The sequence below is a fragment of the Zingiber officinale genome, chromosome 3B (genome assembly GCF_018446385.1).
Source record: "Zingiber officinale cultivar Zhangliang chromosome 3B, Zo_v1.1, whole genome shotgun sequence".
Lineage (NCBI taxonomy): Eukaryota > Viridiplantae > Streptophyta > Magnoliopsida > Zingiberales > Zingiberaceae > Zingiber > Zingiber officinale.
In genome coordinates, this window is record NC_055991.1 from 114877181 (window position 1) to 114893857 (window position 16677).

Consider the following 16677-nt stretch of genomic DNA (forward strand, 5'->3'; position numbering starts at 1 on the left):
TGTTCTCCTAAGTACTTTATAGGAATCCATTTGATTTGTTCATTCCCATGTAGATTCTACTCAATTATAAAGCCTAAGTTAAAGTTTACATCCCTAATAATAGTATTTGAATATCGAAAGTAATAATTAGAATATTAACTTCTCAATGTCTATTAACGAAGGTATCATTAAGAAAACTAATGATTAGCATGAAAAGGATTCTCCAGTCTAGCATCATCATCAAAGCAATTTAAGAATTGAATGAATGAAAATATCGTCCTAATTCATAAGAGTTCCTTCCGACTATAAAACAAGATTCAATTCGTACAAATGTGGATTTTTGTACATGCTAAGAACTCCAAACAGTTTAGTTTGTTCTTTTTTTTTTAATTATCCAATAGTTCATGCGAGTTCGTATAGACTTTGTCCTATATATCATTGGAGTCTTCCCATGAACTAAGGGTTTTGACTCCAACCAAAAAAAATTGACTTTACTCGACTCTATACACTTCTACAAGAACATCGTTATCTCAATATTTGTTTGGATTGATTGCTTCATTAATGAAATATTCATCTTGTTATCTGCTTGATCCAGAAGGTGTGATGTCCATACCGTCCTCATCGAAATCAAACTCCATGTTGTCGTCTTTCCTAGGGCGTTGCTTCAGCCTCTGAAAAATTTCGTCCAGAGAGTCAGAGGAAGCGGCTCGGCTGTGGGTGGCACTCTCCTGAACTTGGCGCAATGGGAGAAACTTCTTAGCACCTAAATTGGTCTTCATGTTCTGAAAACTGCTTTTCATGGATGCCCATGTCGAAGTTAAACGGGAGGTGCTACCGGCAGCCGGGTTGTCTGAGTGTGTATCAGAGTCACTCGCCTCAAGCAATGATACGGAAGCTGGTGGTGTAGCCTTTTCCACTGGAAGGCTCAGTGATTGCCGTCCCTGCTGTTCCCTTATTGTGGCATACTTATTCACAATGGATCCACGGTTTGCAGTGCTTTTGCGAGAATCGTCTTTTGGAGGTTTTGAAGGAGTTCCTGCATCTTCCAGTGGAGTTGCTGTTGCTTTCATCTCCATAACCTCTCTGAACTGTATATGATTACTGTCCAATTAGTAGAATAAAAACTACAGGGAATAAGTTATAATGGACTTGTATCTAAAAAGGAAACTGTGTTGAGGCACAATAATGATATTATCCTTTTCGGACCTAAAAGACAATTCTGATAGATCAACTCATCTACTATTCTAAGAATTCTAACATTTAATCCAAGTAGAATATGATATTTTGACCGAAGCGACAAACTGGATGCCCAATTGAAAGACTGATGAAGACAGCAGATAACAAACACAATGGAAAAGCAGTTTCATGTTTTTCCTTAAGATAGATACTAAGACATGCTTCTATAACCAAAATTAACTAAGGAGATTACTTACAGGAGGTGAAATGCTGGACTCGATATCCACATTTGCACCATTAAAGTTTCTTGCTAAAGGCACAACCTGCTCACCAACTTTGCGCCCTTGTTCGAGCCAAGATCTCTCTGGGGAAATTTAAAGAAGTCAGATACTAGCTTCCACAGACGCATCTATTGAACACTTTTCTCAAGAAGGTAGTTAGTGAGATTTGTTTGCTAGATTTATCACATACTATGTAAAATATATAGGGTTAAAGATTGCCAATCACACACCATCTAACTAGGAAAGGAGAAATAAAAACATTAGCCAACCATACAGAAAGAATTAATTTAAGAATAGACATTGGTCTACAAGTGAAAAACAAGCTAAGATGGGATACGAGATGGATTCAACTAAGATTTTAATCATTGTTGTCACTGTAGTCCTAAAGATCAATAATATTTCCATTAATATTATTTTTTTAAAAAAAAGCATTCTCGGACCATATGAAAAGAGTCTAAGCATACACATTGACCTAGAAGTGAAAACCAAGCAAAGATGGACTAAGAGATGGGTTTGACTATGATCGCAATCATTCTCATCATTCTAGCCCTAACTATTAATAATATTTTCATCAACATCTATTTCTTATTGAATGATAGATAAACAATATTTAAAACATTTGCTAGGAGGAATTTCAATTTCATCCACCTTTCATATGTATGTTCCCTGCTCCGATCTTAACAAACAAAAGAACAATGAATGCTAACTAGTTCATGTTACAAAAAACTAAAAAAGAAAACTTGTTACTAGATTCGAGAAGAAAGAATGTGGTCACAACCAAACTGAAAGTTATCCAAGTATCAATTTTAGAAGTGAAAAGGCTTATAAATTTGTTCAAATTAATGCTGACATTCTAGCAAGAATTAATGAGAAGACACAAACAGAACAGAAAAGAACATATGGTTCCAAGAATCCAAATCATGCTAAGGGGCAGTCCTACCTTTCTGCAGGATTATGATTCCAGAAGGGTTGAAACCATCTGTATCTGCATCCTCAGTTTGAAGCTTAAGCCATTTCCAGCTTCCAAAAAAGTCAGCTACTCGGTCAAAGAAATTACTAGCCACTAATAGGGTATATATGACCATAATAAGTGGATAGATTTTGTTAAACCCTTTACCAAAGAAAGGAACTGCATCATCAATGTTGCCCATCCTCTGTTTTTGCATAATTAGGAGAAAAAATCATGGATTAAATATTACATAATATGATACACAATCTAGCAAAACAACAATAGGTAAGTAAATAACTAACTGATATTAGAATGAGGATGACAAAGTATAATTTACTAAATAAAAGCAGAAAGATAAAAAAGCAGAGCCCTTTCAATTTCCATGTAAAGAACATTATCTCACTTTGAGAAATTAACCACAATGTTGAGATAATGACATACAAGCATGTAGAAAAAGGATAAGCAACTGTCATGTCTACTATCAGCACTAGACCTAATTGCTTGTGAATGAAATAATGAATGGTGAATGTTTTTAAGCGACCCATGTGATACATGCTGCATATGGTATATGTGATATCATCCCCTGCTGCAAATGTTCATGTGGCTGCTTTTTAAACCATTGCTTTCAACATCAGTGTTAGCTACCTATTGGTGATGGACGAATGTAAAGTGATGCTGCTCCACACCATTGTCATCTTTGTTACCTGTTCTTTTCCTGGGCTCTTTCATAAATGTCTGATCTGATGATCCTTGTACTCCATCTTGGAACTCTTGCCTCACTCCAGAGGACCACTCGTGGACTTCTAGTCTTTGATCAACCATTAATTTTGGACCGTTCCAGACTTTGATCAACCATTATTTTTGGACCGCGAGCATAGTGCCTACTGGTAGTGTGAGATTTCAGGTATCTTCCCATTTACGTCCTTCTATTCACCTCTTTCCTAGCAAGTAGTTCAAATTCTGTAGGCAGAACTGCAGAAATTATCGGCAAATGCAAAAATTTCATCTAACAATATCCATATTATGATGGGTAGTTGGAAAGCAAAGGGTCCCAATTAAAGCTTAGCCTTTCTCTCAAGGATTTCAAATTTTATAAACTAGTAGTTTCTTCACTTCTTGACCAAAATATCTTTGGAGTTGCCTTCATATTCATCACATTGGGTAACCTTGGACTTCCCTCACAAATTTGATAAGCAAACCATGTTGTTTGTGTGACGGTCAGAACAGGCTTGGGCTGCTTGGCTGCATTAAAATCAGTTTGTTTGCCTTTCATACTTGTCTTCCACTTCTGGTGATATTGTTGGATGGCCAGTGCATTGTTTCACATGTTACATAACAATTGACAACTCAATCTAATTTACTGACCTATGTGGATTCCTTCACAGCACTATCATCACCCAGTGTCTTAGATTTTTTAATGTTTTATTTTTGATATATGACATGATTCTTGTGGTGAACGAGTTCACCATCATTCTTTCCTGTAGTTTTTATCTTGATTTTAGTTCGTTTTTACCCTCTCAAGGGTTTCTAGTTGCTGTCAGCTTTCCTGGGGAAAGACAACGATGATTATGTAGATATAATACCGTATTTGTCCTCTATGTACTCTACTGGCCTGTTTATCTGGAAAGAATAGAGGAAAGAGATGTGGAACTTGGAAGGACAGAAAAGTTTAGCTTATTGTACTTGGACAGGAGCTAGATCTCTCTTTTTTCAGATGATATCTAACTGTAGTATCCTATATTCCTATTCACCTTATTTCCTCTCATTTCTTTCCAAATAAGGTCTAAGGATTTTTACATGAAATGCTGGAATACATCTGACGTAAAATGCATACCAGTATAGTTTCATGAAACTTTATTTTTCTCCATAACATCAGAATGGCTACCAAGTTTCTTGGTTAAAGAAAAAAGACAATAACTAGTAAAGATGGATTATAATTTTGAGCTACAAACTGCGTTATATGGCTTTCTAGAAAAAATCAAGTCATTTTCAAATCCTTTTTGCCTACTTTATAGCTGCCTTTGGTTGCAAAGGAAGTCTCATGACTGGAAACATCTTAATATAATGATCTATTCAACTACCAAAATTTTCTTGCCTTCTAGACATACTATGTGCCTTTGTACAAGTGATGCATTAAAGTAACTAATGATTCTAAAATGATATACTTCAATTAGCCCTGATGATTTTAATAATTCATAGTGTAGGACAGCAATTAAAACCTGATTGACTTCACTTACTCCCTACAAGCATTCATTTGAATTTGCCCCTTATTTGCAACTATCAGGATAATAGTAGCATGATGATCAGCCACAATGTTTCATGCAAAAGATGCAGATAAGAGATGATTTACAGGAGAAGTTACCTTTTCAAAAATAGTTTTTGCATTATCATCAAGACGGATAAGATTAAGAAAATTGTAGGAAATTGGAGCTGCATAACGAGCGACCATTCTGGAAAAACAATAAGAAATACTCAACAAATGTGATAAGATGGTCTCATAAAAAATTAAAGCAGAAAATACTTACGAGCATATCGCAAGCAAACTCACTGAGCTAGTTTGCTTTGGAGTGAAGGAGTAGAACATAAGCATTCCAATCTTGAATAGTGAATAATACGTGCAAATGCACATATACATGAGAGGAATTAATGCAGCTATCTGCAAAGCACATTGACAATTACTGAACAGCCTAAACATAACACAAGCAAAGTGACAGACTCCATGAGTCAATAACGAAATAGATTTTAGAGGTACTTAAGGCTCCATGGATAGAAAACTATGCCATATGTATCAAAGGCATGTTTGAATGAGCTTCAACGGGAATGCCTCAAAGTTAGATCTTGTACTCGGGTTTGTGACACAAGTTTCTTTATAGATTTGTTTTATTTATATACTGCTCCAATTCCCAACCACAAACCATCACAAAATAGATTTTAGAGGTACTTAAGGCTCCATGGATAGAAAACTATGTCATATGTATCAAAGGCATGTTTGAATGAGCTTCACTGGGAATGCCTCTAAATTAGATCTTGCACTTGGGTTTGTGATACAAGTTTCCTTATGGATTTCTTTTATTTATATACTGCTCCAATACCCAACTGCAAACCATCATAAATTTAAATATAATTTTTCTCATTTTTATTTTCAATTCTGAAACATTTAAATATATTGTTCTTAACCTTTTATTTATACATAACTGACCTCCAAAACTATATATGCAATAATGGTAATTTCTCAAAAAGGTAACTTCACTGATTATATATTGCCACAAACAGCATAGAGGCGCGATGAATTTAGTTGTTCGTCATCTTATGTCATGCATACTTCGTTTGTAATCACTTTCTATATTCATGATAAAAATGGATGCAACAAAGTCATTGAGGTTTTTCTGCATCTAATCAGTCTTTACCTGGACCAGGACTTCTTGTTTTCCCACAGCATTTATAAGAATAGAAAAGAGGGACAAGTCAACTCCACTCGGTAATAAGGTGGCCTCAGCTAAAAGGATAGCAACTGACATGCACCCGAGTGTGATGGCCAACACTTTCTGTAGTTGCTTCTTAAGTATGCAACGCCACAATAATTCTGAAATATAATAAGTATCAATACAGAATTCAAATAGCAGCATTATATAATCATATTCTTATATAAAAATTATCATGTTATGTTTGATTCGCAGAAAAAAAATTGTTCACTCTTAATAATCTCCATTCTCCACACATGTAGGTGGGTAGACCAAGATGTTGACTAACTAGGCAACAAATTTACATATTTTTTATACCAAAAACACCATACATAGTCTAATAACATAAGTGATTGATCATTTATCCCAGTAGCTTAAGCTATCAGGAAAAAGATCAATCTCAGTTAAAAATGAATCTGAAAGCTGACACAATCATACTTCTAAGTTTAAGCTTCGAATCTTCCAAGTAAGGAAAGAATAACAGGAAAAGCTAATCCTTGGAAAAAGGAACTTACCAACAATATCAAGAAAAGATCCTAGATTTCCCCTTCGGTCTTCTCTAAAGCTTGAGGTGAATTTCCTACAACACATTATGAGGAAAACATCACTATTTTGCAAGTTAAAACAATATTATCATACACTGGTCTATTTCCTCTAATGAAGCAAAAAATAGATCAATTAGTTGGGGCCAATTCCAGTCAATGATAGCATAGGTTCCATTATTAAGCCTACACCAGTCTACTTCAAGGTAAATGCAACCAAGATGGGAATCCATGAGCAAAATGGTTCCATATGCAACAAATTATGCATAAATGAAACATAATATAAATGATATCAGAGAATTGAAGACAAACCATCCATTTGAATCACGACGTTCATAATTTTTTATGGTGTCTTCAAGCTCAAGGGCTTTCATCACATAGGTCATATATTCACTGCAAAAGGTTATAAACAATAGTTAGGAATTAAACTGGAAATACATGTACTTCCATCTTGAGTTTCACAAGTCCATTTAACAGCAAACCATTTAGATTAGGGTTTTTGGGCCTGGCCTCTGACCCAAATCAGCAGCTAATTAGTAAAGAGTGAAAAATCTAAGGAACATGATGCTCTGTTACAATATTGCAAGAGCATAATGCTTCATGAATTTTACCAGCCTATTAAAAAGTTATGAAGCTAAACTTAAACAAGCATACCTTTTGTATCTATAGTATTCTTCTCGAGCTCTCCTGAGTTGGCATCTAAGTGCGGCCATTGTCTTGTCATCAGTATCATAATCCATATCATTCTCTCCCAGCCTACCACCAGAGGGCTTGAAAGAAGGATCTTCCTTGAGCTAAAAAATAAGTCATATCAAAATTATAGGCAAACAAATTTTCCATATTAGCATTCAGTCAATGGATTTTATTAGTAATTCTAGAAAACTTACCGTTTGAAGCAACATTTTATCAATAATATCCATATAAGGCCGTAGTGGATCACGTTTGGACATCTGATTAGATGTGGCTTGTGCAACCTATAGAGGAAATAGGGAACATAGAATATAAGAAGGCAAGATAGCAAAAGATCGTTAGAAATATCCGCACAGCATGAACCTCCAAGAACAAATAAAATCACTAACCACAATTGCATTCGAGAATTCTTGGTGAGCATTGTCAAGCTTTATAGCCATTTTTGCAACCTTGTGTGAAAGGACCTTCTGACGATAATTCCAATCTGCATTCCTCCAGATGCTTTTTGGGATTTCACTAAGACCAAAACCAAGTAGAAATGCACCGGTCACAAGCCCAAATGTATTTGAACAAGCCATGGCTAAGCCCAAAATACCAACACCCCTGTTACAGGAGTAATTAACTTTTTTAAAATAAAATTTATCGGTATTAGAAACAAGCCATGATGAAAATAAAAGTTAATTCACACCAGAGCATTTTAAATAAAATCATAGGTTGGTATATTATTGGCATTCCGTTTCTATGAAGAAGATTGTTAACAATTTTTCTAGTAATACACTGATGAATATCAAAAGGATACAAATAACTTTTGCTTTAACCAAGACTGAGAAGAGACTGTTTGTATTATGTATGCATAGATATTAATAACATCAGAGGAAAATGTTAGAACCACACAGAACATAGACAAATCCGGTGCGGCAAACAAAAACTAATCATGAGATGCTGAAAAACATCAGATATATCTTACAACTATATAAGAAAATACATGGTAGATTATTTATTCAAAAAACAAAGTTTATCTTAGTAAAAAATTCAAAAGCATAAGTATCAAATATGATGTATGACATTGATGCTAGTGTTTCATATATTTATTTATTTAAGGATAAAAGGCTGCATACTTTAGGTACTGTTGGAAATTCTATCATTAAAGTCAAAGATATGCAAATCAGGAAACATAGGAAAGGATAATATGTCAAATATTAGCTTTAATTAATTTCCCTATTATTTAGTTTTCTTTTTATTAGTTTCCTTTCTATTGTAAATTCTCTCTATAAACAAGAAAGTCTTGTACCTATTCTTTTGTGTAAAAGAAATTATTTCTTCCTCATTTTCTAAGTTGGTATCAGAGTAGCGATAAAATTGTAGTAGTCATGTCAAAAGTCAATCAAGGAGAGAAGAATCGTGGAATTCCTATGCTAATGAAGCCGACTCAGGTTCCTTCAACAAAGAGCAAATGGATCAACTCTTGAAGCTGATAAATCCAACTGCTCATCTGGTATTCCTAGTGTTTCCTTGGCACAAACAAGTAGCAATCCTAAAGCTCTCTCCTGTTTAAACTCCTCTTGGTGGATCATAGATTCTAGAGCCACAGGCCACATGTCTAGTTGCTCTCACTTATTTGATACTTATTCCCCTTTTCTGGAAACGAGAAAATTAGAATTGCTAATGGTAGTTTTTCACCTATCAAACTGATCGAACAAATTAATCTCAATTATGTTCTTCATGTTCCTAAATTAGCCTGTAACCTTTTGTCGGTTAGTAAACTATCTAAAAATTCTAATTGTCGTATTAGATTTCTTGAATCACACTGTGAATTTCATTACTAGAACTTGGGGATGATGATTGGGCGTGCTAGGATGATTGAAGGTCTCTACTACTTGGATGAAATACCTGTTAATATTAAAAAAAAACTCAGAGCTTTAACATTATTAGTTCAAGCTCAGTTCGAGAAAAAATAATGTGATGGCACTATAAACTAGGGCATCCTAGTTTTCCTTATCTAAAAACCTTATTTCCAGAATTATTTAAAGGCATTGATTGTTCTTCTTTACCTTGTGAAACTTGTTTTTTTTTAATTTCATCGTTCAACTTATTTGCCAAAAAATTACTGGTCTCCAAACTTTTTTATTTGATTCATAGTGATGTTTGGGGCGCATCTAAAATTACTATTCTTTCTAGAAAAAAATGATTTGTAACATTTATTGATGACCATACACGTTTATGTTGGATTTATCGGATGAATAAAAAAAATCTGAAATGAGAAATTTGTTCAAAAATTTACACTTTGATTGAAAACCAATTTCAAACCAAAATTTGTATTTTATATTCTAACAATGGAAAAGAATATTTTAACGAGCACTGGTGATTTTTTGAACGAAAAAGATATTTTTCATCAATCTATTTGTCGAGTCACCCCTCAACAAAATGACATTGCTGAACAAAAAAATAAACATTTACTTAAAGTAGCACGTGCCATAATGTTTTATATGAATGTTCCTAAGTATTTATGGGGTGAAGTAATTTTAACAGCCTCTTATTTGATAAATAGGATGCCTACTAAGGTGTTAGAATACAAAACACCTCTTGATTGTCTTAAAATTTTTTTCTGAAATTAGATTGTTTTATGATTTATCGGTCAAATTTTTTGGATGTACTATCTATATTCATGTTCCATGTCAATTTTATTCACAAAACTTGAACCACGTGCTATAAAATGCATATTCTTGGGTTATTCGTCAAACAAAAGGGGTATAAGTGTTTCAATCCTCAAACAAAAAATTTTGTTGTGAGCATGAATGTGTCTTTTTTAGAAACAAACCCCTACTTTACCAAACATTCTCTTCAAGGGGCGACAAGTGAAGAAAAAGACAATTTTTTTGGATATTTCTATCCCACTTCCCAATTTCATTTTTTGCTTACAATCTTGAAAACAATCACCTACCTCTAGTGCCTAGTGTTGAAAACTCTCGATAGGGGGAGAAATACTACAAACTAGTCTCTGTGATCTGAATTTTGAGCTTTAGGTTTATACTAGGAAGAGATTTCATCTAAGGAATAAAGACTCAAATGTCAAGCCTGCACAACACCAGTCTGAAAATCTAAGCTATGACACCAAAATTTCAGGTAACCCTATCACAAGTCCAGCTTTGATTCCTCCTATTGTGTCTAATTCTTCACCTACTATTCCTGATCTTGATGTTCCTATAGCAATTAGAAAAGGTATCCGAAATTGCACTAATCATCCTATTGCAAATTATCTTTCCTATCAAAGACTGTCAAAAAAACCATAAAGCTTTCCCATCTAGGATTTCACACTTGTTTGTTTCAAGGAATATACAAGAAGCGTTGGATGATCCGAGTTGGAATTTAGCAATCATGGAAGAGATGAATGCTTTAAAGAGAAGTGGCACTTGGGAGATAGTTGATCTACCCAAAGGCAAGAAACAAGTTGGGTGCAAATGGTGTTTACAATAAAATGTAAGGCTGATAGAAGCATTGAAAGGTATAAAGTTAGGCTAGTGGCTAAAGGCTTCACTTAGACTTATGGGATTGACTATCAAGAGATTTTTGCGCTAAGATAAACTCTATCAGAATTATGTCATCTCTTGCACTAAATTCATATTAGCCTCTACATCAACTTGACATTAAAAACGCATTTCTCAATGGTGATCTAGAAGAGGAGGTGTTAATGAATCTACTGCCAGGATTTGAGAAGGAGGCTTGGCAGTGAAAATGTGTGCAAATTAAACAAGGCATTATATGGACTCAAACAGTCACCAAGAGCATGGTTTGAATGCTTAGGAAAGGCTATTGTCAGTTATGGCTTCTTGCAAAATCAAGCAGATCACACAATATTTTATAAACATTCAAAAAATGGTAAAGTTGTTGTTTTAATTGTTTATGTTGATGATATTATCTTAACCAGTAATAATGAAACAGAATTAGCAGTCCTAAACAAGAGACTCACAAAAGAGTTTCAAATTAAAAAATCTGGGAGTCCTCAAGTATTTCCTCATAATGGAATTTGCAAGATCTAAAGAAAGTATATTTGTTAATCAAAGAAAATATATTCGATCTCCTTGGAGAAACAGGTTTGCTGGGGTGTAAAATGGTTGAGACTCCGATTGAGCCTAACTTGAAGTTACAAGCTGCTAGGGCTAAAGAAGTAAAGCACAGGGACCTTTATCAAAGACTCATAGGAAAATTGATCTACTTGTCTCATACATAGCCTGACATCGCTTTCGCAGTTAGCATGGTAAGTCAGTTCATGCACTCAGGAGCAGAACATTTCAAGGTCGTCTATAGGATATTGAGATATTTGAAAGGGACTCCAGGGAGAGGTTTATTATTCAAGAAACATGGACATCTTCAAGTCGAAGTCTACACAGACTGGGCTGGGAGTGTTACGGATAGGAGATCAACATCAAGCTACTGTTCCTTTGTTGGTGGGAACCTAGTTATGTAGCGAAGTAAAAAAACAAAATGTGGTAGTCAGAAGTAATTCTAAAGCAAAATTCAGAGTTGTTGCCCATGGAATCTGTGAGGTGATGTGGTTCAAAAAATTTCTTGAGGAATTGAAGCTTTCTTACTCAACTCCTATAAAGGTTTATTGTGACAACAAAGCTGCTATTTCCATACTTGTTCTTCATGATCGCACAAAGCATATAGAAGTAGATAAACATTTCATCAAGGAGAAAATCAACACTGGAAAAATATGTATGACATATCTTCCAACAAATGAACAATTAGCTGATGTATTAATGAAGGGACTACACAAGAAACAATTCGATAAGTTGACTAGCAAGCTGGTTATGAAAGATATCTACAAATCAGCTTGAGGGGGAGTGTTGGAAATTCTGTCATTAAAGTCAAAGATATGCAAATCAAGAAAAATAGGAAAGGATAATATGTCAAATATTAGCTTCAATTAGTTTCCTTATTATTTAGTTTCATTTTTATTAGTTTCCTTTCTATTGTAAATTCTCTCTATAAACAAGAGAGCCTTGTATCTATTCTTTTGTATAAAAGAAATTATTTCTTCCTCATTTTCTAAGTGGTACATATCCACGGCAAAAGGTCAAAACCAAACTACGTGAAGAAATGGATTAAATTCAAAAGTCACAGTAAAGATAGACTTTGGGGAAAAAATAGCTTTGATGCAGAAAATAGGTTTAATTATTTTAGATCATTTTTTGTCCGGTTGCCTTTTTGATCGTTTTTCTCTTCTTGTATTTTATCATTTTAATCGAGGAAGATAAAATTCATTTGAATAAAGATGAGGATAAACGCTTGGTTGTTGTATTTTATGTTGTGTTATATATACTACAAATAAAACAATTTGAAAATTCCATAGAACTTTACTCCTGCATAAGTTCAACCGGTTTGGTCCTTTCATAATTTCCAATCTTTCTCACTTCAAAAGAGAGAAGGTTACATCTTAGGGCAGCACCAAGTCTCAACTAGAACAGAAACAAGGGCTTGAGAACATGGACTCATCCAGTACAGTTGAAAGCCTCTACAAGTGATAGCAAAAAAGTTCAAAGAATGGTGATCAATCCTATATACCTACCAACCAATTGGAGAATGATCTCTGTCTTCCTCGCAAAACTGAGAGAAAGAAGTCAGCATTAAGGGAAAGCAAGATCATGTACCCTCCTTATTTCTCCTCCATGGCCAGTCAGGGACTCTCTTTATTCTTTATTGTAACAACAAACAGGCACAGTTTGGTCAATAATTAAAGTCCACCATTTTAGCCTAAAATGGAATGATCCTGTAATTAAACTTCCTAGAGACAGTGTGCACTGTTCCCCAAAATGTCCAAAGCTTATCAGGGGACTATCATCATCATCATTGAGCCATATTCATCCCAGCTATTAGGGATTGGCCACATGGAGTATATCCCTCCATTAAGCACTAATATTCAAATCAAGTAAATCCATTATTCATTACATTCATTTAAGTCTTTAATCTCTCTCTCATGTTAGAATATATTCAACACCTTATGTCAAGTTTGTTCTAATTATTGGTACCTGCTACATAAATCTTATCACTTCATTGAGCTTTATGCAATATTATACCACTAGTAATGTACAATTTTTTTTTAAAAAAAAAAATCTCATGAGTGACGAAATAAAGCTTTCTTTCATCTCCTTCTACAGCAGACACCTCTTACTCTAATTGACACAACTCATTTAATTAGAAATTAAAAAAACATATGCAGATAGTAGATCATTGACTTACTGCATACCACATATATAATATGCAAGGTTTATGCAAGGGCATATGGATTCAGTATTAAAATTAGTAAAAACTAGTTATAATATCTGACATACAGACAAGAAATTAGCTTAATCAATACACCCAATACATATTTCACATAGAAAAAAATATACATCAACCATGTAATGCGACAATGAATTTTAATCAATGAAGTAGAATAGATCGTATGTATCACATATTCACATGCATAAAATTAATATCTTGTGTGCTTAGAGGTCAATTTAGTTCAATCTAAACCCGAAACTTTTTCATCTATTAGCATGCATCTAGTTTAGATCAATGTAAGCATATGTTTTTAACTAGAGAAACTTCATTCGCCTTTGAATATGTTCGTACCATCTCAACATATTTTCTTCCATTTTCTCAATCTATGGACTTTATACTTAAATGCTCTCAGATATTAACATATTTCATTTAATAGTTTCTAGTAACTCTATGTAACCGTCTTAGCGTCCATAATTATCTCTACTAAACATAGAACTTTTAGTAAGACAAAGATCCATAAGATAAAAGAATGAAATGAAAATAAAAAATGCTTGACGTATCATTTGACACCAATATTCCTGAAAAGTTACACAAATACAAAGCAAGAAAAGCACCTCATGATTCTCAAAAAGGAAATCCCTAAGTACTTATAGAATGGCATGCATTTTTACTGACTTGGTATTGTTGGATTTGGCTAAAGAATTAAAAGAAGAAATGCAAAACAATCTAATAGGGTATATGGTACTAACCAATCCCTGTGCATGATGATAAGTAGAATAAGTCCGATAAGACCAATGGATCCCACAACTATATAAAAGACCAAGTTCACGTGCAGGCTTGTCCTCAATCTTTCTTTGACTGTGAAATCACCAGCGTCCTCATAACCCTGAATAGTAGGAACCACAGCCCTGCTTAGAGAGATAAACATAACTTAAAAATCTTGACTATAAACATGATTGTAATTAAAATACAGATATCTTTAAAATGTAATTAAAAATATAAGCATTTTTTAAAATATTTGAAGGTAAAGTTATTAGCTGTCAATATATGTGCCTTCTAGAACCCAGGCGGCAGCAAGGTCTAGAATGCCAACCTATTACCAAAACCCTCTCAGACTTTCACCTAGCAAATTGTGTAATCCAAAAGAATAGTCTACAATATACAAATGTGCAAATGCCTTGAGAGGGGAGGGCGTTGACCACTGTGAAGCCATCAAAATAAAAGTACTTGGTCAGTCACTTTGCAATACCAATTAGATGCTAAATATTCCCCTATAACTCCTGATGAATGCAGGTGATTGGTTGTTCACTTTGCATAATATCAATGAAGCACTACCGACTAGGTCCAAATTAGTGCCCACGGATTCTCCGTGCTGATAAGTTAGGTCGTAAGTCAAAATAAAAGCAATTATACATCCACCAAGATCCTACATAAAATAAGATACTCCTATTCCTAACCTATACAAGTCTTACAGTCCAAAGCATTTGTACTGCAAAACAGAAACACAAGAAATTGCACAAATCATAAAAGGAACTCCAATATGAGATGACTTAATGCAGCTTACCATGTCAGCAAAAACGTACTCCAATATGACCAACTCCAAAAGAAAGCAATGCCTCCATTGTAGTGTCCAATAATTGTCTGCAAATCAATGAGGTTAAAGTTCTCAATTAAAAAAAAAAAACAGAAAGAATAAGATAGACCTTTTACAAAAAAAACACACACACACACACACACATATAGTAGACAGTTCTGTACTATTGCTATAGCCTGGCTGTGGTAACTTCTTTATTGAGGAAATAAATAGGCAAACAGATGTATGGAACTGTCTTAAGCTACCATCAGTCATACCATAGGCACAGACATCCTCAAACTAGAATAACTAGATATGATCTCCGCGATGATCAAAGAAGTTTGAGGATGAAATAATCCAGGAACTGTAACCTCATGCAACAAGTAACTCTAGTGTCGCCAATAGAGTTCAACAATCTAAAATTAAGAATTATTCAGGCAAAAAAAGAAAGATAATGTAAATTACGAATGGACTATATTCAATCTTGAGGCACATTCAGCAGAGAGAATTGAGTAGGGAAAATTAGCCCAACCTAAAATGTATCTGCAAATGCCAAAAAAATGTTGGTGTCTACATGTACGGTTGCCCGAATAACCAGAAATTGCTCGTATCACAAATATGCACGAAGACGGAAAAACAATAAGGTTCAGCTTTTCCGTGATATCAAATTTTACGAAGTCATTCAATTTCTTTTACCAACAGAAATTACATTAAATACAACAAAGTGACCTCGGTACAACATCAAGATACAGTTTGGTGCTTCCGATTCTACAGATTAAATCAATTGCGAAAATCTAAAAACAATAATAAAATAACAATACACGATAGAGAATTAGGAGAACAAAAAAAAGAAAGAAACAGAGGATTTCAAATCACCCGTATTCAGCATGCTATGATCCAAAAAAACAGATCTCTACCAAATCGGATCGTGAACTTTGATTGTATCGAATAATGGAATAAAACCAAATGGGAGGGGGAGGGGGAAGGGGGGACGAGATGAGAGAGGAGAAATCATACGGTCCAGATGTCAGCAGGGACGAGGATGATGATGGAGAGGGAGCAGAACCAGGCGTATCCAACGGTGAGGACAACGTATCGGGGCACGTCCGGGCCTGCGAAGTAGCGCAGCGTGACGGTGACCATCCCCAGGGTGAGGGGGAGCGAGATCAGGTAGAACACCCACATCTCGACCTCAAACTCTCCACCGCCTCCTCCCTTCCGTCTCCGTCGTCGGCGATGCCTGCCCTCCTCCTCCTCCTCCTCCTCCTCCTATGTGCGATCTCTTCGATCTTCTCCTCGTTCCGCGAGAGGTGGAACGGGTGGGTAAAGAGGAGCGGACCAGATGTGAAGGTAAGAGCAAAGAAAAGAAAAGTACGGAACGAAGACAAAGAATTACTTATATTTTACTTCAAATAATTTCCACATTTGCACATATACCCTGCTTGCTTAAATGTCTTAAATGATGGTAGAAATTTCCGTGGGATCGGATCAATCATCGACTAAGTCATGTCGTCAAGAAGTTATAATGCATTATAGAACTTACTTAGCATAACAAGATAATATTAAATATGGGTGATCGGTTTGACCCTATAAAAATTTTATACTAGTCGTTAGAGTAAATAGAGCAGCGCTTGCGGTGAGCAGGTCAAAAGTTTAATATCTCGTGATTTTACACCTCTATTTAGAGAAAAAAAATCTTATAAATATATTATAACTGAGAAATTAAAAATTAAGATGATCTGACATGATGAAAATGAGGGAA

The 16677-nt window shown here is 34.8% G+C and overlaps 1 protein-coding gene across 3 annotated transcripts; it reads right to left on the reverse strand.

The window, feature by feature from the left end:
- Positions 1-251: 251 nt before the first annotated feature.
- Positions 252-16257, reverse strand: LOC121967337 (LMBR1 domain-containing protein 2 homolog A-like). Of its 3 annotated transcripts, none has more exons than XM_042517492.1 (14): positions 15933-16257; positions 14907-14983; positions 14092-14250; positions 7468-7681; positions 7276-7362; positions 7043-7182; positions 6701-6781; positions 6362-6426; positions 5793-5968; positions 4911-5041; positions 4748-4835; positions 2377-2590; positions 1413-1519; positions 252-1067 (listed from the first exon to the last, which is right to left on the reverse strand). In XM_042517492.1, the coding sequence occupies exons 1-14, from the start codon at positions 16098-16100 to the stop codon at positions 558-560; spliced, it is 2217 nt and encodes a 738-aa protein (XP_042373426.1). In that variant the 5' UTR covers positions 16101-16257; the 3' UTR covers positions 252-557. The 3 variants fall into 3 exon arrangements, with proteins under 3 accessions (XP_042373426.1, XP_042373427.1, XP_042373428.1); XM_042517493.1 differs by having other exon boundaries at positions 14092-14228; positions 15933-15997; XM_042517494.1 differs by lacking the exon at positions 252-1067 and having other exon boundaries at positions 1457-1519; positions 2377-2456; positions 2554-2590.
- Positions 16258-16677: the final 420 nt, after the last annotated feature.

Coding starts and splice junctions, on each gene's coding strand:
- LOC121967337 (XM_042517492.1), bottom strand. CDS start 16,100: ATGTGGGTGTTCTACCTGATCTCGCTCCCCCTCACCCTGGGGATGGTC. Junction 6,427..6,700: donor CGTCGTGATTCAAATGGATG/GTTTGTCTTCAA, acceptor AATGTGTTGTAG/GAAATTCACCTCAAGCTTTA. Junction 4,836..4,910: donor AGTTTGCTTGCGATATGCTC/GTAAGTATTTTC, acceptor TTGTTTTTCCAG/AATGGTCGCTCGTTATGCAG.